The 24,406-nt window shown below is 37.8% G+C and overlaps 1 protein-coding gene across 4 annotated transcripts in view; it reads left to right on the forward strand.

The window, feature by feature from the left end:
• Nucleotides 1–6,740: 6,740 nt before the first annotated feature.
• Nucleotides 6,741–24,406, forward strand: part of MED23 (mediator complex subunit 23) — a 37,974-nt gene continuing 20,308 nt past the window's right edge. For 3 of the 4 annotated variants that reach the window (XR_008436090.1, XM_053972227.1, XM_053972229.1), the window contains exons 1-12: nt 6,741–6,851; nt 9,593–9,624; nt 9,729–9,816; nt 10,649–10,773; nt 10,914–11,025; nt 11,817–11,915; nt 12,465–12,566; nt 13,513–13,582; nt 15,144–15,256; nt 16,419–16,514; nt 17,056–17,073; nt 23,571–23,771. Coding sequence is in view for 3 of the 4 variants with exons in the window: in XM_053972227.1 (XP_053828202.1) it covers nt 6,792–6,851; nt 9,593–9,624; nt 9,729–9,816; nt 10,649–10,773; nt 10,914–11,025; nt 11,817–11,915; nt 12,465–12,566; nt 13,513–13,582; nt 15,144–15,256; nt 16,419–16,514; nt 17,056–17,073; nt 23,571–23,771 (1,116 nt within the window). In the remaining variant the exon portion in view is untranslated. The remainder of the gene's footprint in view (nt 6,852–9,592; nt 9,625–9,728; nt 9,817–10,648; nt 10,774–10,913; nt 11,026–11,816; nt 11,916–12,464; nt 12,567–13,512; nt 13,583–15,143; nt 15,257–16,418; nt 16,515–17,055; nt 17,074–23,570; nt 23,772–24,406) is intronic. The other variant, XM_053972228.1, reaches the window with a different exon arrangement.

A 24,406-nucleotide genomic window follows, 5' to 3' on the forward strand; every position in this document is an offset into this window, starting at 1 on the left:
AGGAAGCCAAAGCAAGCAGGAAAACTACTCTGAAAGGTCAAAGGCTGAAAAACATTTATCTGTGTTCTGGGAACCTGACTGTTCAAGATAAGAACGGCATTAGGCAAACACTTAAGTGAAGATTAGAATTAAAGTGTTGCTAAGCAATAAAATGCTAAAATATTCAAGTACTCAACTATTTGGTTAAAAGCTTGTTATCCAGAGACTATATCCTCAAAGAAAGTGCTAAGTATACGAAACCAGTATGAAAGGAGACGGTTTCTTATTTCGTGTTCTGTGTCACGCCTATGTATTCAGATCCCTTTCCTTATTTAGCATCAGAGGATTCCTCCCTGTTAGTTTCAATCCATTTTTGTCTCAACTTCTTACCCCTTCTTACACCGTTTTCTTTTTTGCAGTACTTATAACTGTGCTGATTAAAAACAAATCGTATACAGCCAAGTCAAATTCAATAAAAAATAAAAGGTTTTGTTTAAAAGGTTTTGTTTGTTAAAGGTTTTGTTACAATTTAAAATCTATTTGTTTTTCAACTTGGTGGTTACTGGAAGGATTGGCTACTATGAAAATGTACCTTCATAGCCTACTAGGACTATGATGAATTTGTAACTATTCAGATTGTAATATATGATTTATAATAAATTCGTGCTCAGGACTAAAAAATACAGTATCCTTTTGAATGGAACCAAATATACACAGGATGAATTCCTGTCTCAGAAGATGGTTATTCTGAAGGATTATTCTGTCTAGAAGATATGCCTTGAATTTAGAAGCACCACAAGAAAAGAGCATGCATGAATATATGAAAAAGGATAAAAAGAAACAGGAGGATCCCCCCAGAATCCTGCTAAGTCTGGAAACAGTATAAAAAAGACCCTGTGAAATCAGTACCCTGTGAACTGCTAGAGTACGGTGCTGCATTAGTCTGGACGCAGTTCACCCAGCACCCACCCAGTTCATCCACCTGGCTCGGTGCTGATTTGCTTGTGGCTTTTCCAATTTTACTTTGATTTATTTTAATAAATTCCTTTAATTATTAAATTGACTGATTCATTTATAACAAGATGTTGATCTGACTCTAAATTTGAACATTGCATGAGCTACAACTTATAACAATTAAATTTATAATATTTATAATTATGTTTAAAAAATCCTAAGCATTATACTATACCAGCTGGTATGAAGAAAATTAACTTCACTGCAACCCAAATTAGTACAATCTCCTTATTCTATACAATTTGAGTCATGCTTAAGTCCCACATTATCCAGCACATCCCCAGTAATCACACACACACACACAAACACACACACACACACACACACACACACACATCATCATCATCATCATCATCATCTTTTAATTTACAGACAGATATCTCTCCCTTACTCTACGAGACATTTTACCCCTGTAAAATGCCCATTGAGTTCCCTTCTTCTATGACCAGGGTTCCATCTCTTGTGGTGATTGCTCAGGTGTTTTGCATGGAGGTACTGGTAGCCAAAACATAATCAGGTTGTGTCAAACCTGTAGGGATTCTTGCGAGGCTTGCCCTCTGCTCAGGTGGCTTCTGTTATAGTACGCATACAACACGCAACTCAAACAATGAGTTACAACACTTAAAAATGGTATCTACTTCAATTTCCACACCTGGGGCCCTTGAAGGATGCTATAAAGTTCCTTAATTAAGTCTTCCTCTTACCATGCTGGTATGGACTTACTCCCAAGTTGCAGGCTTTCCCTTGGTTGGAAAGCTGCTCTGCAGAAAGGACCTTAGAGTGTTGGTCAACAGCAGCTGGACATGAGCCAGCGTGTGCCCAGGTAGCCAAGAAGGCCAGTGGCATCCTACCAAGGATCAGCAATAGAATGGCCAGCAGGAGCAGGGCAGTGACCATCCCCCTGTACTCAGCACTGGTGAGGGCACACCTCCATTGCCATGTCCAGTTTTGGGCCCCTCATTGCAAGAAAGACATCGAGGTGCTGGAGCATGTCCAGAGAAGGGCCGTGGAACTGGGGAAGGGTCTGGAACACAAGTCTTATGAGAAATGGCTGAGGGAGCTGGAGGTGTTTAACTTGGAGAGAAGGAGGCTTAGGAAGGAAATGTATCCCTCTGTAACTACTGAAAGGAGGCTGTAACCAGGTGGGTCTCTTCTTCCAGGTAACAAGTAACAGGACAAGAGAAAAAGGCCTCAAGTTACTCTTAGGAAAAATTTATTCCTCTAAAGTACTGTCAAGTATTGGGGCATGGCATAGTCACCATCCTTGCAAGATGGTGGCAAGATTGGAAGGGCCTGATATGTTAAAAATACTTATTTTCATCCCTACCAAAAGAAAATCCACATTAAAAAAAAATCAATATGATCAATATATAAGACTAAAAAAGAAAAAACAATAAGGAAGAAGGATATAATTATCCTTTCTGCTCTCAATTACTAAATCATAACTTTGAGTGACTGTTCTGCATACAGACTGACACTATACCAATGCAGGGTGAGGGTATAAAAAAACCCATTCCCCCACAGTTACACTGCAGTCCTCAGTTCATCTGGCACTTTCAGGAAGAAGAAGGTGTTTTCAAAGAACACAGGCAGGACATCTCTGCCATATACATGTTAACAAGCATGTCAGGAAAATGGGGAGGATAATTTCTGAATAGCACTGTGTTGTAGACACTTTCAATTTTCACTGCTAAGAAGCCAGAAGTCCTCTAAGGTCATGAAGAACTAGACAGACCCTACACACCATGCATTCTAAGATGCTTTTGTACTCATTTGTCATCTATCTTCTAAAATGAATGGCACTCACTCAAGAAAAAACATTTCAAAGTTTAACCATTTTTCTCATAAATGTTTCTTGTCACCCACAAGCATTAAAACAGTCATTTTGATGAAGGTGTTTTTGCTAGAGTAATATAATATTTACAATCATTTTGAAAAGTGCATTTCTTTTTCTGTGTCTGGGGGTGTGAAGAGGGTCATTTCATCCTCACCTCTTCTGCCTTGTTTAGTGGGGTGTGTGGCTCTGTTACTCAGTACAGGGTCTCATAGTGGTTCATGCCTTGGCAGACAGACCCAGGTGCAGTCGCTCCAGGGTTAATAGCTGTACTGTTTCTCCTCCTGGATACTTGGCTGCCTTAGGCAAAGCAGGATGAGCTTTGCTTAAGCCTGACTTGCCCCAGCACCCCTTGCTCCCAGTTCCATCCCAATGAGATTCTCTGCTAAAGTGTGACTGAGATAAGTTCATCAGGTCCTCAAGTGTGCCCTTCCCCATACACACCCCTCTCCTTTACAATTGTGTCCAATGGGAAATATGATTTGTCCTGAAATAAGAAAACCAAGTGAGAATGGTGCTAAGATAAGAACATCCAGTGATCATTCCAGGAGGAACAGTCTGGATGTTCCCATGATGACAAATTTCAGAGACAGGGAGGTCTAATGATTTCAACTGACTTTGGCACACATCAGTCTGCAAAAGTGTTTACAATACTTCTGGAGACTGGGCCAACTGGGCAAACTGGTCTCCCAGGCTGCAAGCAACTTCCAGGCAGATCCCCCTGTCCTGGAAGGGATGCCTGCAGGGTACATCCAGCCCAAAGACAGGGAACACTCACTTTTGGGCAGGTGAGTAAAAGCACCAAAATCCAGTCAGGTAAAGTGATAAAATCCTAAAGCAGCTCCACAGGTGCTTTGATGCTTTGCCATTGTGAATTCTGTAAGGCCAAAGACTGTAAACTTGTATATTTCTAGCTGGTTATAATATAAGCTGGTTATAGTACGTTTATGTATTATTACATGCTTATATTGTATATTGCTTTGGCAATATTTAGATACTGTATTAGCAATAAATCTAATAATAATAATCTACATAATGTGTCATACTTCTTGTGCCTGACCAAGAGCCTTCTTTCTACTACTCTTCTACACAAAGGTAGGATTATAGGTACTTCCGTTTTGTTAAAATGAGATCTGGTTAGACAAGATGTTCATTCAGGACAGAAATCACCATTTGAACCTCTTTGAGGGTTCAAGGCTATTACATGGTTGAGTGCTTCAGTTTTAAAATTTGGAATTTGGTACAGTATTTGGGACAAGTGGTGAACCAGGACCCTAACTAGGATTAGACCAAGTCTGTCTACTAAATATGACCATCTAGATTTAGGCTTGCATGCTAAGTTCTCTTTAGAATGTATGTTGGCTAATGACTTAAAATCAAGGTAAAGTTGTATTAGGCAACTAATACAAGTTGTATTAGTTGCCTAATACAACTGTACCTTGATTTTTTAAACCAAAGTAGTGGACAGATTGTATGTTGTACATATTAGGGTTGGATAGGAATGGCTGTTAGCCCAGAAGTGTGACAGAGCAGTAAGGCAGAAAAAAAGTAAGAATAGTAGACTGGTCCTCAAAATAATAATAAGACATTATGATGAGTAAAACAACTCCTTTTTGGCTCATTTCTAGTCCTCTTATGAGTCACTGTGGAAATGGATTAGGAACTTGGCACAGAATTTGAGTAGACACCTACCCTGTGCATTGTCATTTGATATATGAGGTGGTCTGTCCTGGATGGACAAGTACTGACACTGGGTCTTGATGGGATGCACATGGGCATTTCAGATTGTTGTGCAACACTCTTTAAATAAATACACAATGAAGAGTATAAAGAACAATTCTTACAGAATAAATAACTTCATGTTAAGACTGAGGGCAACCCAATTCTAAGAGCAAGACAAGCAAGCACAAGCAGACCTTCAATTGCATCCCCTCTGTTTTCAATGATCATCTGTTATGTATATTTAGGTAAATAATACACATGTAAGCATTATTTGTTTCCTAACCTGGTATTTCCCATTGCTGAAAAGAAAGCACAGACTTCAAAGCATCCTGTGCCTGTTGGCTATAACACACATCTCTGGTAGCTGTCCAAGCACTGATGCCTCATGTATCACTGTTCTCTGTTGTACTCCTTAAATTTACTTATAACATTTCTCATTGTTTATGTCATGTATTCTTCCAGGCCTATTTACACAAAAGCTGTTTACCTTTAAAACAAGTAGTTGTCTATCCAATTCCATGTGAGCGTTTCCCCCACTCTGCTATTTTCCACTCAACTCCAAGCCTGAAAATGTTAATTTTTCACTGCTCTGAGGCCTCTAGTTATCAGCTTGATAGTTGATCAGACAGGGAGTTGATCATCTTTATTTTTCTGTTGAAGACATAAGTTTGTACGTGTTTACCAGCACTAGCTGGATGTTTGCAGCCAAACATCCACAGACAGCTCAGAAAATAGTGTCAGCATCAAACACACACAACATTTTAGAACTGTCTTGATTTGGCATTTTACATTTCTTTCTAGTATAAAAATATCTGCATATATATATACATACATATATATATATATATGTGTGTGTGTATGTATACACAAATATATATATATATATATATATATATATAATGCTCTCTACCAGATAGGAGGCTGTGCACAGGTGGAGGTCAGCCACATCTCCCAGGTAGCAAGCTATAGGACAAAAGGAAATGGCCTCAAGTAGCACCAGGGGAGGTTTAGATTGGATATTGGGAAAAAAAATTGTCACTGAAAGGGCATTTAGGCATTGAAACAGACTGCTCAGGAAAGTGGTAGAATCAACATCCCTGGAAGTGGTGAAAAAATGGGTAGATGTAGCCCTTGGGGACATGGTTTGGAGATGGGCTTGGCAGTTGAATTCAATGTTCTTAGAGGTCTTTTCATAACTTAATGATTCTGTGATTCTAACTCATTTTTAAATGTAATACTATTGCATTTTACTGTGGCCAGTTCTGCCAAGAGCGACACGGAGCTGCTGGAGTGGATCCAGTGGAGGCCTAAGAGGATGACTGGGGGACTGGAGCACCTTTCTTATGAGGAAAGGCTGAGGGAGCCTTTTCAGCTTCCAGAGGAGATGACTGAGAGGGGACCTCATGAATGTCTATCAGTATCTGAAGGGAGGGTGCCAAGGAGATGGAGTTAGGCTCTTCTCAGTGGCGCCAAGCAAAAGGACAAGAGGACATGGGCAGAACTGATGCTCAGGAAGTTCCAGCTGAACGTGAGGAAGAGCTTTACTGTGTGGGTGATCAAGCACCAGAATAGATTGTCCAGAGAGGTTCTGGAGTCTCCCTCACTGGAGGTACTCATGAACTATCTGGATACAATTTTGTGCCATGTGCTCTGGGATGACCCTGCTTGAGCAGGGAGGCTGGAGCAGATCATCCACTGTGATTCCTTCCAACCTGACCCATTCTGCAGTGCTGTGATTCTGTATTCCTGGATGTCTTTTCAGATTGTTCTATGACTTACTACAGGAATTAGTAACTCCACAGTAATTACACCAAACTGGGCTCCAGTAGAAATAGGGAGAGAAGTGGCTGGAGATCAGCCCTGCAGAGAGGGATCTCATAATAATGAGATCCTTATACCTAATACAGCTCCTTGCCATAAGAATCAGAAGCAGCATTTCGCCAAAATATTCAAAGAAAAAATTATTCAAAGAAAAGATTATTCAAAAACCAAAGAATATTTTGCAAAACCAAAGCGAATATTTTTGCAAAAAGAAAAACAAATCCAAGTTTTAAGACGCTGTTGCTTCCCCCCGGCTGCGGGCAGGCCGGGGCGGGCGCCGCCGCCCGGAACAGCCGTGCCGAGCAGCCGCTTCCCGGGGAGCGGGATCGGGGACGGAGCTTCCGGCGGGGCGGGAGGAGGAGGAGGGGTGGGCGCCGCCGCCTGCGCCTGACAAAGGGCCCGGCGGGCCCGGCCCGGCCCCATGGCGATCCCCATGGTGCCCATGGAGACGCAGCTGCAGAGCATCTTCGAGGAGGTGGTGGTGAGTCCGTCCCCGGAGCGCAGCCGCGTCCGGGTCCCCGTCCGGGTCCCCGCGGCCCGCAGTGCTCCCTCTGGGGTGGGGCCGTCCTGAAGGAGATGAAAAGCAGGTGGGAGAGGTGCTTTTGGTTTTCATGGCGCTGTCGGTGCGGTGGAGCCCCGCCGCCGTCCCCGGCCGTGTTTGGCGCAGTTCCCGGCGGCGGGGGAGCCGTGAGGGAAGGGCCCTTCAGGGCTGTCGTCTGCCCCCGCTGGGCTTCATAGGAAAGCTGGGACAGAGGACTGGCCGTAAAACAGCGTGCTTAGCCAACTACAGAGCGCTGAATTTGCTGTAAAATAAGCAGTTTAAGGAGTTTTGAAGGAGACTAGGAGAAGATGGATGACCCGAGTGGGCGAGCCAGCATAATGGCATGATCAGATTGTGGGAATGCACACGCGCGATAGTGCCTGCAAAACGAAGCACAATTATTACCCCAAAGGCCTCCTCCATTTTTCATACAGCATTCCTTCCAACACTTTACCCAGCTTCGCTGCCTGCCCATGGATGCATTCAAGGCCCCAGAACCGCTCACAGTACTCGAGGTGTGGCCATACCAAAGCTGAGTGCAGCAGGATAATCGCCTCTTTTGTCTGAGTGGTTGAACAGGGTTTGATGCATCCCAGGATGGGGTTTGCCCTCCTGGCTGCCCAGGCTCTCCCTGCTGGCTCACACTGAGCTGCTGCTGACCAGCACTCCCAGATCCATTTCTGCAGGGCTGATCTCCAGCCACTCCTCTCCCAGTTTATACTTGTGCCCAGCAGTTCACTCTTGTGCCCAGAGTACTTGTTTGTACTCTGTTCCAGGTACAGACTCTGGCAGTTGCTAAATTTCATGCCACTGATTGCTCAGTGCTCCAGTCTATCCACATCCTTTTGTGAGGCCTCTCATCACTCAAGAGATTCAACAGCACCTGCCAGTTTAGTATCATCAGGAGATTTGCTAATGGTGCATTTACCTCCTGCACCATTATATAAATATATTGAACTCTAGAACTGAGCCCAGAGGAACACCAGTGGCGACCCATCACCAGCCAGATGGAGTCCCACTGACTGCACCCTCTGAGCTCTGCCCTCCAGCCACTTCTTCACCCAGCACACTCTGAACCTGCTTATCCCACAGTTCAACAGCTTGTCCAGAAGGATGCTGTGAGGGGTAGTATTAAAAGCATTATCCAGAAAAAGTACTTCCACTGCCTTTTCTTTGTCCTCTCTAGGTGGGTGTCCTTATGATAGAAAGATATTAAATTAGTTAAACAGGACTTTCCCTTTGTGAAGCCAAGTCAGTGGGTCATTAATCGCACTTGTATGGAGCACAAATGAATGAACTTCTTGGTAGATATGAGACATTCACAGTTGGAAACACTGGGGTGACAGAAGCTGATCCTGAATGGGAGTCTGACTGACATTTCAGACAAAAAAATAAGCTGATTGAAATGTCTGAAGTGGAAAGAACCTGTAGGTCTCAGAGCAATTGAAAATTATTTCCTTGTGATGAATTTCAGTAGAGGAAGGAAAAGCCCAACCATTCTGTTTTAAGTTGGCATTATAAGGTGTATGATGTACTTTTCTTTATGTGGTGTTAAGTTGCTTGTAGCATATTAATTGCCTACACGGGACTGATTCCTCATTTTGGCGCTGCCATTCAGATTGTTTTGACATTTTTAATGTTGTCATTTGCCTGTGTTGTCACACTGCCTGTTTTTATGTACTGTTATTTGCCTAAGATTCATAAGGAACAGCAACAAAATAGTTCCTGAGAAAATTCCTCTGTATTTTTGGAGCCATAACTGATAAAATAGCAACTTACTGCTTTCCCTGTTGCTGGTACAGACTTGGTGGACAACAGCAAGCTTTACCTTGCTTTCTGTGCAGATCAGATGAGTGTCAGCTTCTGCTTTGCTTCTTGAGTAGCAGTGACAGACAATTCTGGGCCAAATGATGGAAAAGGAACACCAGCAAGTTGATTTTGTTACATGCTTTTATGTCTGTAATATGACAATGAAAATACATAATGGTCAGTGAGAGATCACACCTGAGTATAATATGAAATTCTTACAAAAGGTAGGAAAGGCTTTAGGATAATATTTTCCAGAACCCATTTGCTGAAGTTCTAGAATAATGATGTAGAAGCCTTTGAGCAAAATGAAGTTGAAAAAGAGGGGGAGGGGGTAAAGGAAGGTCTTATAGCTGATAAATTGAATATTCATGTTTGGTTTTTTATCTAGTACAAGACCATTACATCATTCAATCAAATTTAAAAAGCAATGGATCTAAATTTGGATGAGAAAGTAATTGTATTTAATTGATTTGTGTAACTGAATGTCATGGAACATAAGAGGGGCAGAAGCTTAATGGAATTCAAAAATACTAGTTTTTCAAGTGATGAGAAGAGAGCTGTAATAATACAATTAAACAACTTCTCCAGCTTTGGGAAGTGAATTGATCTCAAGGTGTTTAGAAGACAAAAAAAAAAAAAAATAGCAACCCAAAACAAAGAAACAAAGCCTTCATCTGGATCCACAACTTTTATATGTCTGTATGAAAACAAAGCAATCTCATCTTTGGAATAGTGTGATTTAGCAGAAGACACCTATCATTCTCTGGTACAGTCCCATAACAATTGACTTTGTCTTTTGTGCTTCATCCTGGGGCCATGATAGTCATAGAAAACCTTCTAACAGTAGCTTACTTGGGGTTTTTCTCTTACAGAAAACAGAAGTAATTGAAGAAGCTTTTCCTGGGTAAGTGTAATACTGCTTTATTTGTGCAAGGTTTTATGTGTAAATGTATTTTTCTACTTGTTTCACTGGGTACTGCTAATAACTAATATTCATGTTTGCATTAGGATGTTTATGGACACTCCTGAAGATGAGAGAACCAAACTGATCAGCTGCCTGGGAGCTTTTAGACAGTTCTGGAGCAGTCTTTCCCAGGTTAACATTTGATTTGTTGCTTACATCTTTGTACTTTATATACTTTCTTAATATAAAGATATTTTCTAGTAGACAAACACTTAAGCTGTAAGGAATGTGTCCAGTCATTCAGAATCTGATTTCAGACATGGCGTAGTAAAGAATATAGGAAGCCCATGCAAGAAAAAAAAGGTAGTTTTGAGATTTGTAAGGTTACATAGTTGTTCAGTAGAGGTTGGTGTGCAGTGCAAATAAAGATAAGCAAACAGAAGTGTAACAGTAAAGAAATAAACAATAAAAGGTAGTTTGTTACAGAATTTTTGGTAGAAGTGAATAAATAGGTAAAAGAGAAAAAAATAAAATAAGATGGTTAAGTTAAAAAAATCACCTTCCAAAAGCTAGATAACTCCAGACACTGCTCCATAATTGGAGACCTGTTCATCTTTATTTTCACTGAATTTGATTATAACAATGAAAGGGAAAAAATAATGTAGAACAGATCTATTTTACTTTAGTCTGTGCTAACTGTGCTTGTGAAAACCAAAGTTGACTACAGAAATCAGTGGTTAAGCTAGGAAATATTTCCTTTACTGGAGAACTGACCTCAACTTATGCTGGACAAATGAGCTTCTTCCAAATAAGATCAAAAGACTTGTAGGAAAAACTATAGGTTGGGCAACTGGATCACTTCTACCAAGTAAAGTGATCCAGTTTACTATAAACTGATAAGATGTAGGTTTATAGTCCTGTTCTTGTGTTAGTTTTATTTTTTCATAGTAGGATACTATATGAATTTTATAGTTTGTTTCACTGCCTGTAAATACATTCTTTCTCCCCTCTGTTGTTTTTTCAGGAGTCCCATGAACAGTGTGTCCAATGGATTGTAAGATTCATACATAGCCAACATAGTCCTAAAAGAATTTCTTTTCTTTATGACTGCCTAGCAATGGCAGTAGAAACTGGACTTTTGCCACCCAGGTGAGCCGTGTTGGAATAATTGATTAGCTACATGGAAGATGTTATATTGGAGGTATTTTTGCAATGACATTCTACAGTTACTGCTGGAAAACATGTACTTATTATCTGCTGTTCATTCTTGCATTGTCTTCTTCTGCTAGGATGGTTTGTGAATCTCTGATAAACTCCGATACACTTGAGTGGGAAAGGACTCAGCTGTGGGCATTAACATTCAAATTGGTTCGGAAGATTATCGGAGGTGTAGACTACAAGGTATCTCTCCACTCATTCCTTTCTCTTTGCAAAGACATGTTATTTGCTACCTTTGTGTATGTGATTTTATCTAAGAGACATCCAGTTTTTCAAAGTCTGCTTTTCTTACAAAAGAAAATTCAGTGAACACTTCCAGTGCTTTTTGAACTTTACCCTAAGAGATAATTTTGTGTTTACAGTGTAACTCTTCATACACTTTTCTGTTACAGTCCATTTCCTCCATTTTAAGTTACAAGCTAAATAACCCTAATGCAGTTGCAGAAGTTTGTTTCCGGTAAACACCAGAAAATAAAAACTATCAAGCATTAAGGTTGGAATTCTGTCATCTGCATTACCTCTGTTGCTACACAGCAAAAAAGCTCCTGAAAGCTGAGTCCTTGGCATGGTACAGCTCCAACAGAAGGAGTAAGAGACCACATATGTCTTGCCAATAATCAGCTCGCTGCATTGTTGATGATGGTAGAGCAGAAAACAAAATACAGCACTGTGTTCTGGTCAGGCTGCAAAAGGCATTGTAGGTGGGATGTCTCTGGATGCAGAACAAAATACCAACAGTTACTTTCTCTTCTGGAGCATCTTAAGACTGAGACATTCCATAAGGAATTTAATGTAATTGGTGTTAAATTTTAATGTAATCAGTATTAATATTGTCAGTAGCAGTTTGTCTTCTGACACTTAGAAGCAAGAACTAATTTTTCTGTCAAAATATTGTCTGACCATATTGATTGTGTAATCTTTCTGCCAGCAATAAAGAGTATCTAGGAGCGTTAATTTCATGTGCTCTCTTTCAGGGTGTGCGCGATCTGCTGAAAGTCATCCTAGAGAAAATCCTAACAATTCCAAACACTGTGAGCTCAGCTGTTGTACAGCAGCTTTTAGCAGCAAGAGAGGTAACTATATGGATTTTATACCACTACAGAAGAAGATGGGCCTCGTTCTCTTGTTATTAGTGAGTTTCTGATGGTTGGGATAGCTCTGATTGTAGTTCAACAGGAAAGTCTTACTCTTTGTGTTCAAATTCTTTGCTGCAATTGCAGTTTATGCAGTAAACAAAATGCTTTTGTGGGATATTTTAAGTAAGTGTTAAAATCCCTAATAAGAGAGTCAGGCCCAATGCTTGACTTGACTAAGGTAAGATGTATAGGATATAATAATGATGAATAGTTTTTTCTTAGTGAATAAAAATAGGGGTTTTTTTCAGTACTTTATGGGCAGACATAGAGGCATGGTCTTAATATGGCTCAAACAGTCTAACTTAGGCTTGAACAATTAAAAACAGGTTTGAGAATTATTGAAGTATTGCTATCAGAATACAACTTAACAAAAAGTATTTTAATTCTTGTAACTGTTTTAGTGGGCTGTCTCAGACTATTAAACAGATTACACATTCATTTACCCTATCCAGGATTTTTTACACTGATGTATTTTTTTGTTTATAGGTGGTAGCCTACATCTTGGAAAGAAATGCTTGTTTGCTGCCTGCCTACTTTGCAGTTACAGAAATCAGAAAACTATATCCTGAAGGAAAACTTCCCCACTGGGTAATGATATGATAGAAAATAATGTACCCTGGAATTTTGTTGCACACAATACCTATATTTTAAAACAAAGTTCATGTGAAAATTTAAAATCTGCTCAACAGTAAGCTCTGTGTTTAGTCACATAAATGAAGATACAGGCTTGATGTGATTGCAGCAGCAGTTCCCTGTGTTCTTGCATGAAACTTATAATTTTGACCTATGGTCTGATGTTCAAAACTCTTGAAACACTGAGTTGGTTTTATTGAATATGTTTGGAAATGCTGGTCATGCATACCTACCACTGTATGCTTTCTTTGTATCTTCAGCATAAGAAAAATCACTTTAAATAACTGACCAGTGTTTTCTATGTTTAAACTTAGTTATGTAGAGATATTTGGGACTCTAGTGGAATGAAAGTTGTCATTGTTTAAAAAAAAAAGTGTAATACCAATCCAGTTTTTAATTTTGCATACTGTTAAAATAACTAAGTGTTTGGAAAAGGGTAAAATCCCAACTCCCCTGTATTGCTGGGAAAATTGTTACTGTCTTTTGAAAGAAGATTTAAAGTAGATTGTACTAATTTGGGTAATTTTTCTATCTGGAGTTGTTATTCAGTGGCAGAGATTTGTTATGAACAGAAATTATAGTTTATTTTAAATAATCTGTTTCTAAGTGTTATGCATTCAAATAAGATAGTTTGCATAGGAAACAGTTCTTATATAAACTCCTTCTTGATTGCAAACAGGGAAGAGTGCTTCCTGCACCTCCTTTCTAATGCCACTGTGCTCATTTTGTGCTTTTATGTTCCAGATGATTTTTCCAACTTTTTGAAATAGGAAGCTAGTTATTTTAGTAGATTTCTGCATATTTTATTAAAATCCATACACATATCTATTTTTAAGTCTTAAATATTCCTTTTCAATGTCTGGAACTTAAACCCTAATTTTTTTCTCCTCTTCTCACCCAGTTGCTAGGTAATTTAGTATCAGATTTTGTGGATACCTTCAGACCTACAGCAAGAATAAATTCTATTTGTGGTAAGACAATGACTTAATGAATGGCTTTAAAATGAATTAATTTATTTTGAACTATTTTTTTCTTAGAGCCTCTTGGGATCTATATCATCTAAGCAAAATAATTCAGGTCTTATGTTTCATCTAGTACCTCTGCCCTTGTTCAGTTTGTTCTCAGACTTGGTTCCTTTCAGGTTTTGTTTTGACAGGGAAAATTTACTGATGAGATCAAAATAATTCTTTGCTACCTGCTGGTAGTGGAAGTGTGCTAGTTGTTACATGGTCATATGGTTTGTAACTACAGGTCACTAGTAGAGTAGGGAAATTGTAGGTTTTGTGTGCCCAAGTTAATACATATCCACTGGGATGTTAGTCTTGGAATGTTTTGATTTCAGTTTCCACTAGAGCTTTTGCAGCTGCTCAGCCTCTTCTCTTGTTGCTGGCTTCTGGGTGAACATTTCCTAGTTCACACGGGTACTTGGTCTACTTTTCTGTGAAAGAAATGCTCATCCTCGTTTATTGTTAGAAATCTGATGATCAAAATTTGGCTTTGTTTTAATGTGATTAATGTGAAGACATAAAAATGTCTTCTTTTTGCTTTGAGTAGTTTAATAAGAACTGCATTATTTCTGAGCAAGGTTTATTGTGACAGAGCTTCTTTAGTGCAGAAATTAAAAATGTAAATTCATCTGTAATGCTCCCAAAGCATTTTGTTTCAGAAGCATCAGAAGTATTGAAAGTGTGGCATAGCTTTTATTTATGTGGCTGACAGGGGTCACATTTTATTTTTCCAAGTGTTGTATGTCTAAAAGACCTGTATAGATAAAACTGAAGGGAAGAAATAAATATTTATTTACATCTTATTTTATGTGATAATAATATGGCCAGTTTGGGTAATAGAAGTCATGGACTGAGAGAGGTCAAAATTGAGGCACCTAAATTTACTTGCTGATATAGAGGTTTGCTTGGGGCTCAGTTCAGATGCTTATGTTTAAGAACTAAAATAAAGGCTAGTTGTCTAACCTACACTGACTAACAAGTGTAAATTCAGCCTACCAAACACACTTCATGTGTTTTGGTCTCACTAGGCTATGCTGACTACATTGACTGGATCTTCATTGACTTGAATTGGAATACACACGCTTGTGTTCGGCTGCTTTACTGGACATAGTCTTGCCCACTGGGTCAATGAAGGGAAATTGAAAGACTATATTATACTTAGGTTTATAAGGCTATTTTCTTTGAAGAAAGGGTCAGTCTGCCAAAATCAAATCCCTAGGTCAAGCAGTGGCAGGGGAGCAGTATTCTGGTAATATCTAAGGGTGCTTATAGATTAATATTTGCAAATACTTTTATTTTTGGGGTACCCAGTGTAAATAAATGGGGACTTTACTGCGTAGATATTTTATTAGTTGCAAGTTGATTAGAAAAATAAAATCAGTTTTAATCAATCCTTGTGGTAAAACCTTTAAACAGCGGAAATTTAAGGAGAGCATAAAAAATGGCTGAGGCCAGTTTTTGCATCAAAACGATTAGGCAATGGGCCAGTTTCACTGGTTAAGAATTTATGTTTCATTGCATATAGGTCGCTGTAGCCTCCTTCCTGTGGTAAATAATTCTGGTGCCATGTGTAATTCATGGAAGCTGGATCCTACAACGCTTCGTTTTCCTTTGAAAGGCCTCCTACCATATGATAAGGTATGCCTTATTAAACTTCTTAAACCTGTTACATTCAGTAAAACAAAACTTCTGTGTCATTAAAGCGGGGAAAAATTTCAACCGTGACTATCTGTTCCAGTTAGGCTAACTTTGAAGGTGTGGATGTTTTATATTTCAATTATTTCAAGCTATATATAGAGGACCTGGAAAGTAATGTTTGGTATAACTGCTGTCCAGATTGTTGAAGAACATGAGATATAATTTAATGTGCTTTGTGGATGTGTGCATGTGAGAGAGCAAGTGAGAGTAGAGAATTGATTGGAAAATTGGCTAGGTGGAAGAGAATGGGAAAGTAATTTCTTCTTTTCTGTGCTCTTCATTATTCCACAGGAAAGATAATTTACAGTTCAGACTTAAAGTTTGCATATTTAAACTTAAGACTCTGAATGTGAAGTAGTGGTGTACGGAAAGAATTTAAAGGATCAGGATAAAAGTCCATGTTGTCCTGCATCCCATTCCCCATACCCTAGATGTCTAAGAAAGGAAGTATGGTCTGTCTAGTGACATGTATAGTGCTCACAATCTGCAGCCTTTATCATTTCGTGTGTTTCCTGACACAGATGTGGTTTCTCTGTATTTAGTAAACCTTCATCTCCCAAATACTTTTTCAGACTCTTCTTGAGCCCCGTAAGCTTTTAGTATTTTCAGCATTCCTTTGACAAGGAGTGCCACATTTCAGCTTCATGTTGCATGAGGAATCAGATCCTTGTGTTTGTTCTGAACCCAACTCCAGATAACATTTTTATTTAAAGTGATTCAGGCTGTGGGAAGATGCAGTGAGCAGTTGTTTAATACCTGATTTCTTCACATCAGTTCTGATTTTTATGCATTTTGGTGCATTTCCTCAGTTGTCTTACCTTGTTTCCTTCGAGTTCAAGGCTTTTCCAAGAAGTGTACCATCCTTCTATTGGATGAAGAAGGTTCTTCTACTTGGACCTCATAAAATCTGCCACTTAAGAACTATGATTATCTCCTCATTTCTTTTAGTTACAAGAGAGCAAGACAATTTCCCAGATAATACATACCTGCATAAATTAAGCATTCATTCTTACATTGTTTATTCAGTTAAATGTAAGCTCAGTATTAAACATAATCTTGAGGCAATATATGTTTGTATGTGATTGCTTGTTTCTTTTTCAAGGATCTGTTTGAGCCACAGACTGCTTTGTTGAGATATGTGCTGGAACAACCGTATTCCAGAGATATGGTCTGCAATATGCTAGGTCTGAATAAGCAGGTACTGTACTGTGCTGTAACACGTGATTTAATTCTGCATAGAATCTGCACTATTCTTTTTCTCTTTTCTTTGCTATAGCTAACTAAGCAAAACAGTTTAGGTACAGAGAGTGATTTTTTTTTTTTTTTTATGAGATCATATTAGGTTAATTGGACACTGTTATTCCTATCATTTGTATATTGCTTTACGAATGTTAAATTGAAAAGTAGAGATTTAAAATATGATTTTTTTTTGCATTGCTTTTTTTTCCTATAAGGCCAGCCTCAAGTACACCTTTGACAGACAGTAGGAGACTGGTTATTGTTAGTTTGGTTTTTAAAACGTTGTTCTCTGTTATATTGGAATGTTATAGTACTAGAATAGTTGGAAGCTGGGCTTTGTTTTGTTACATTTTTTTCTTTTGAAACCTTAGAATGGGGGGGCTTAGTCTGACTTGGGGATCCTTGAGGCTGGCCTCATAGTCACTGTTTTGTCTTTTCTTTTTTTCTTCCTTTATTTTTGTTCTGTCCTGTCTTGTCCTGCCCATCCTCCAATGCTCTAGACCTTGAACATTGCTCAGGTATGTTCACAACCTTACTGTTGTATTGTGACTAACGATACGCTGGCCGCTTTGTAGCCACTGATTCCAGGTAGAAAATACATGTACAGTCAGGGCTTGAAATTGGCAGGACCATTAGTCAAGGGCAAATTCTCACTGCAATTCTCTAGAGATATGAGAGATGCAGCATGATGCTGACAATCAGTGGTCCTTTGACGCTAAAATTTTCATTGGAATGGACTGCTACTATTTCCCTTACCAGTCATAAGTTTAACTTTGCTGGAATTTTCAGATGAGGAGAGATTTTTAGTTCAAAATTTCTTTCCTTAATCCGGTGGAAAAAATATCCACTGGACTTAATTGTAAAAATATAAGGCTGTAAATACATAATTTAAAAAAAGAAAGGTTTACTAGTGGAATTTTCTTATCATTAGGAAGCCTCTGTAAATAACTTCCCAACAGGCAATTATAATATTCTCCAATCTAGGTGAAAGAAGAGTAGTGCAGAATACCACACAAAAAGTAGTTCCTTAAAATTTTGACTACTTGTTTAAATGAATAAACACCTGAGCAAGTCAACCAAGTGGACTTCTGCTTGAAATTTTAAATTATGGGTGTTATAGTTTATCCCTCATTACACTAATAATTGCCACGCCTACTTTAAAAAAACAGTGTTTAAGATTTATAAAATAGCGTTGCTGTTTGCAATACTATAGTGAAGGTTGTGTCAGTGTTTCCATTTAAGAAACTTTTTTCAGGTTTGTAACTTGACTATAAAATTTACATGATCCTGAAACCTTGTGTACATTTCCCAATGTAATGGAATACACCAGTGCATTTTATGAACTGGGACAATGTTTTTGAATGCACAGATTCCTGCATCTTGGCTGACAGTACTCTGTGTTGTATATGATGATCTTTTGTACCTGAGACTTAAAGCAGCTGAAATGTAAACCTTGGAATTGAGCTGCTAGGTTTACTGTTTAAATTAGTAGTATTTGTGTGTCTTTCTGTGTCTGCATTGAGTTGATAAATGAGATTATTCCTCTATCTGTCTTGTAGCTGGTAAATAATACAAGATATAGACAAAAATTATGTTGAACCCATTTTATTCTTCTAACTATGGATGGTCTGTCATTTCATGTAAAAAAAACCCATTTATATTAATGCTGGGTTTTAACTCCTACTTCACCGTCCTCTAAAAGTAATTGAAGAAATAAAATGTATTAAATTATACTTTTAAAATTTGTTTGCTAGTATAAGAATTCCTACACAAAGTTTCATCCTGGCGTGAACTTTTATGGCCAAGGAACAAACGTGAAGAATGTAGCTTATAAAGGAAATGCTGACAGAACATGAACTATAGCTGTGTTACTACAGTTACACCATCATAAAGATGTTGAAAATTTGTGAGTTGAAAATATGTGAGTTGAAAATACAGATATAGAGGTGGGTGGTACAGTGGTATAGAACAGGAAATATGTTCCATTTAAACGTTAATATACTCTGCATAAAACTGTGGAAAACATTAAAATTTGTTTTTAGGTACAAATTACCTTTGTGTCACATTTCAATTTGTTATTGTAATTTGTTAATGCCGCCTGACAAAAATAGTCAGCATGCTTTTCAGAAGTTGTGTAACTATATCAATGCTTTCAGTAAAATGGCTGATAATGTTGTATTTTATTATTAGAGAAATAACCTGCAGAAATTGAACTGTCGCTATAATAAAAGACACTTAGAAATGCAAATAGTGCCAAGTTTGTTTCAGAATAAATACAGAAACACCTCAACGCAATGATCATTATTTATTTATGATCATTAATTATTTGTGTGGAGTTGCTTGTATGCCTGTCAACTATTTACACAGATCCAGTTGCAGGATTGGAGCCTTCATTTGAATCTTTTGGCATCACAATCTAGGTATGGTTCAGCCAGATTTGTCCTAGTTCTTGAAGATGAACAATGAAATTTTGTGGTTCAGTCTTAACTAAGCAGATCTGTGTTAGAAAACCATTTACTCAAGCCATCTCTGAATTGTGTAAAAAATACACAAATCCAGCTGTCCTGTTAACCTTGCAGGGAGAAAAATGAAGGTAAAATATCGTATGTTTATAGATTCACATGTTCCTTTCAGGATTCTAAGTTTTCTTGTGGGATAAGGTTTTCCAATAACCTTATCAAGAATATGGTTTTAAGTCCAAATGTAATAATATGGACTTCAAAGTGTTTCTTTTGTTGGTGTCTGGGGACTCTGAGATTTTGCTACTGTGTACTTCTGTGTGGACATACTCTTGTATATCTGTTTGAATTGGTCTATAGGAAGTAGAGATGTAAATTGTATTTTATCCTGTATATTATCATGGTTTGCAGTTGAAATCTTATCTTAAGGGTCTTTATGCAACCTAAATGACTCAACAATTCTATGTCAATTTATATTCTCCTGTTAGCTGGGGTGTCGATTTCAATTCTTAGTTATTTTTTAAATAATTTTTTGAACCATATAACAATTTGGTTTTTTTGGAAAATTATTAGCAGTTTGGAGTGTCATAGTGCACTGATACCACATTAAGATTTGGTTTAGGGATCTTACAGCTGTTTCTTAAAACAGAGCTAAAGTAATGTCTTAAGGACGTGAACTCTCTTTGGAGGTTTTGGTTTACCTCTTTACCTTCTCTGTATGTACAGACTTGCATGAAGAATAAAGTGCCATTTTTGCTTACATAGTTGCAGTTAGGCTCTTGTTGCAGTCCTCTAATCAATCAAAAACTGTTATTTTGGGGAATATTTGAGAGAGGAGGTAATTTTCAGGTGTTTTGTTTCTGTAATGTCAAAATGTTTAATTAGCAGCTATTGAATTAATTATTTTGCTCTTTAAATAGTGTATTTGGCTGGTCACCTTTTAAACCAGTGGTGGTGATCTGTAGCTTATATATGCCTTACTCTGTGCAGGTGAATGTGTAGTTGTGTTCTCTGCTAGCTACAAACCAGGATAATTAGCATGGGTAAGCTGTTGTAAGCTGAGCTGTTAAGTGAAAGGAATGACATAATGCAATATTGAAAAATTGACTTTCACTTTTATTTTCAAAATTTCAGTTGATGCTGGGCTCTTACTATCCAATTTTACTGGTGATAACATGGCAAAGTACTTAGTTTAAGGGGTGTGATTATTTTGTATAGATTTCTGATTGTAAGGGTGTGCGCTGAGAACACTCGTGTATGTTCCTTGTTGAAACTTGCTCCTTTTTTTAATGAGGGAAACTTGAGAATGGCTGCCAAACTTGGGAGAGATGATAGAATCAGGTATAATATAAACAATTAGCTTTAAGGTTTTGTATCCTCATAGCATACAGTTTTTGAAAATGGAAGTGTGGGAGCAGTTCTGCCATGTTTTAACTACTTTAGGCATTTTGAATTGGACTTCTAGAGACACCATTTACTCTTGTAGGGATCTTGGCCTCTGTGATTTGGTCTTCTGAGTCCATTTCTAAAGTGTAGATATTTACTAAATGTTGTTTGTTTAAAATACTGAAAAGCTATCAAAGCCATCAGCCACCCTTACTGACTCCTTAAAATATTTTTCTTAAAGGAAATACTTTTAATACTAGCCATGCTCCTGCCCCACCCTTTGATACCCACCCCGTTTCGACACCCCAGAAAAAGAAGGAATTAAAAATTCAAACCCAAATTAGAACAAGCCACCATCCAACTGAAGCTCTAATCCACTTAAAGAAATACCAGTAATCCATTACAGTGCTGGCCTTGAGAAATTTTAGTGTCGAGTTGTCGTGTAAGCACTTCCCCCCCTGCCTCCGTATTTTGTCATAGTTCAATAATGTTTTCAATGAAATTAAGTATTTTCAGATCTTTAAATGTCATTCTCCGAACAAAATGGAGAATGTGTTTGTACAACCAAACTGTAAAAATTAGGGTCATGTTTAAGGGAAAAGCACAGAAATTTTTGAATTCTATATTTTTTCATACATAATCCAGAACAGCATTTGGAGGTTTTTTTATTGTTCATTTTTGTTTTATTTAAGCTAAGCCATGCCAAAACATGAATTCCTACTTATTTGTGAGGGTAATCAGCTCTTACCTATAATTTTATTCATCTCAGTTTATACTGATCTTTTCTTCCACTTATGAGCAACTTATAAAACAAGGGCCCAATCCTGCGAGTTCCTGTGCAGCATGGTATTTTATTTCCAAGAGTTCTGAAACTGTAGATACAAAATCTTGGCAAAAATGTATATTCACTGAAAATACAGAGAAGAAAAATTGGCAGAAAATTAAATTAATGAGAATAGAATGTGATGCACTGCTATTTTTCTCATGGAAAATTGTTTTTAAAGCAATGAAAGTGTGGTTTTCAGAATAAAAGCTTGAATTCGTTTTTTAATTTCCTGGCTCTTAAACTTTTCCCAGTCTTAGAATTACTCAGAATAGCAAAAATTTCCACTGGAAATTCTGGCTCTCTTTTTAACAGTAATATTTTTCCTGTTGTATTCTTTGAATAACTTTATTCGAAATTAATATAGCCTAACATGATTAGGTTTTTGGACATTAACCCAGTGCTTAGCAAACGATTAAATTTCAAGCCCTGTACATAGTAGTTTTGCATGCTGGATTATAAACTAGTCTGTAGTGTTGTCTGTTGCACCCTGCTCTGCTTCATAAGTAGTTGCCTTGGGAGGGGGAGAAAAATGAGCCACGAAAGACCCGAAGTGTTCTGAACTGATGTTGCCAGTACTGCTCTCTGTAACCTGTACCGTGGTTGGTCTGTAATAATGACGTTGTGTACTGGGAGAAGAGGTATCATTGGTGCTTTCTGTCTTAGCTAGAGGTTTGTGTTAAGCATGCTTCAAGAGAGCACAGCTGGAATTGTAGCTTTCTGCAGTTTTAAGCTGGCAAAGAGCATGCAACAGGGGATGCTGTTCACTGTATTTTGTCAACTTTTCCAATTCTTGCATTCTATTTTTAATTGAAGAGAATTTCTTTTTTCTTCATAGCTAAAGAGTATCATCAATGAAGGTAGAACAAGCATCTCCTTTCAGCATCTCTCTTTACTTTTATTATATCTTTATATATAGCCTTTTGTTAGGCTGCCTGGCTAGTAAGTCAAAGAATTCATCTAAGGCATCCCTGAAATGTTTTATGAGTATTGGGGTGATCTTTTAAAACTTTTTTACATATACCTTTTTCCTCTAGAAACGGATAATGCATTTTCATGATTACTGTTTGAGCAGCTCAGTTCCTTTTCTTTTGTATCATAAAGTAGTAATTTTTTCTTTAAGGCTGCATTATGTTACAGGCATCAGGCCAAATAAAAAAACTAATAAATGTGACCATTCCTGAATACAGATTGCCTTGAAACAAACAGGTTAGATTATTTCCGAAGTGCTAGCACTTTCTGAGATAAGTTAAATTCTCCATGTTTTTGGTTTTTTTTTTGAGTTATAGTACATTATATGATTGTAACAATACAAATGCAGGATAATAACAAAAAGTTGTTGCACTGAAGATCTTGTAACGTGACATTATACTAGTCTTATACTAGTCTTTATAATATGAGTTCCAAATTACTGGTAGTGGACTTACTTTATGTACTAACATTTTATATTTTCTATTTTATATATTCTGTACTAACAGAATATATCTGAATATATAATGCATTTCTTACTTGTTCATTATTAAAAATCATCAGGGATGGTATGTATTTTAAATTATATCTGGGTTTGCATAGCTCAGTGTGAAGACTGTGGCAGTCTAACATCTGAGGGGCTCCTCACTCTGATGTGTTATTTCTGTTCTATTTACAGTATGTAGAACACAGCACTGATTAATTTTCAAGCATTTTTGATGTTGTAACCTGTGGTGCTATGTCAATAGGACAGCATCTAGTTATAGGGATATTAACCAGATGTTAATTCTGCTGCTAGTTGCAGGTGGTAGGTGAACCCAATATGAGAGTGAAAAAGAGAATACTCTTCAAATAACTTCATCTTGTATTGGGATGTTTTCTCTGAATTTGATGGTATAATTGATACATTTCTTTATGGTGATTCCTACTTTTGAAATGGACTTAATGGAGAAAAGAAAGAATGAAAAGAAAAAGCCAGCAAAAAAACCCAAATCAAATAAAGAACCTCCACTGTGTGTTTAAAGAATGGGCTCTGTGTTCTATGAGTGTGAGATCAGAGAAGTAACATTTTGCCTGAATCTGCCATAAAACAGCGCAAAAAAAGAAAAAAAAAAAAAACAGATGTTATCTGTGCATTGATGAGCTGTGTTTTGGAACTGAGTTGGGGAATTCTGGAATATATGATAAAATGTAAAAAATCATTGTGACCTGTAACATAGTGCAGCTTTAATATACTGGCTTATCCTTAACTTAAGTTCAGACTTCATCTCATGCTTCCCAGCCTTCTGTCAAAATACTGTACTGTAACTGCAACTGTGCAAGTTCTGGAGTTAATGGCAAGGCTTTTGGAATACTGTATCTGATCTCTGCCTTACAGCATAAGCAACGTTGCCCTGTGCTGGAGGACCAGCTGGTGGATCTTGTGGTGTATGCCATGGAACGGTCTGAGACTGAAGAGAAGTTTGATGATGGTGGAACCAGTCAGCTTCTGTGGCAGCATCTCTCCAGCCAGCTCATTTTCTTTGTGCTCTTTCAGTTTGCAAGTTTTCCTCATATGGTCCTGTCACTCCATCAAAAGGTAATTTGTTTGTATCACTCCCACATGGTAAGAGGGATTTAAAAAGCAAAACCAGTATTTTTTTTTAAAGGGTCACTCATCCCTGCAAGAAGTACCTTAAGAATTAATTAAATTTTTAATCACTAAATTTTTTAATAACTCTAGAAGTCAAATTTTCTCAAGTTATGGTGCTGTGAGCTAGGTGTGTTTTTAGTGTATTCAGTTACAGGATATTGAATTTTATTTGGATTCAAAGTGGGCTAATAACTAGAATAAAGAGACATAAACTGGCATAATTCAGAAGATCTAAGTACTGTGCTGTTGCATCCAGTTTACAAACAAGTTTTGAACAGAGTGAATGCCCTGTCCTGTTTGTGGACTAAAAAAAACATGCCATGGAAATGGATGTAGGAACTTGCTGTTTGTCTAATCAGTCTACTCAAGCAATCAAAGGTAATTTGTCCAATTATGATGATACTAGCAATCACAGTCCCAAGTTATTATTACTTCCTAGTAATAATTCCATTTGAACTGATACTAGAACACCCTTTTCTCTGGTGCTTAGGGTTATAGTTCTAAGGGTGGTGATGCCAGTTCTCCAGAGCTCTTTGCTGAGAGAGCTGTATGCTGTTGATGGTAGGGTAGGGATGTTCTTT

Source organism: Vidua macroura, chromosome 3, assembly GCF_024509145.1.
Source record: "Vidua macroura isolate BioBank_ID:100142 chromosome 3, ASM2450914v1, whole genome shotgun sequence".
NCBI classification, from domain to species: domain Eukaryota; kingdom Metazoa; phylum Chordata; class Aves; order Passeriformes; family Viduidae; genus Vidua; species Vidua macroura.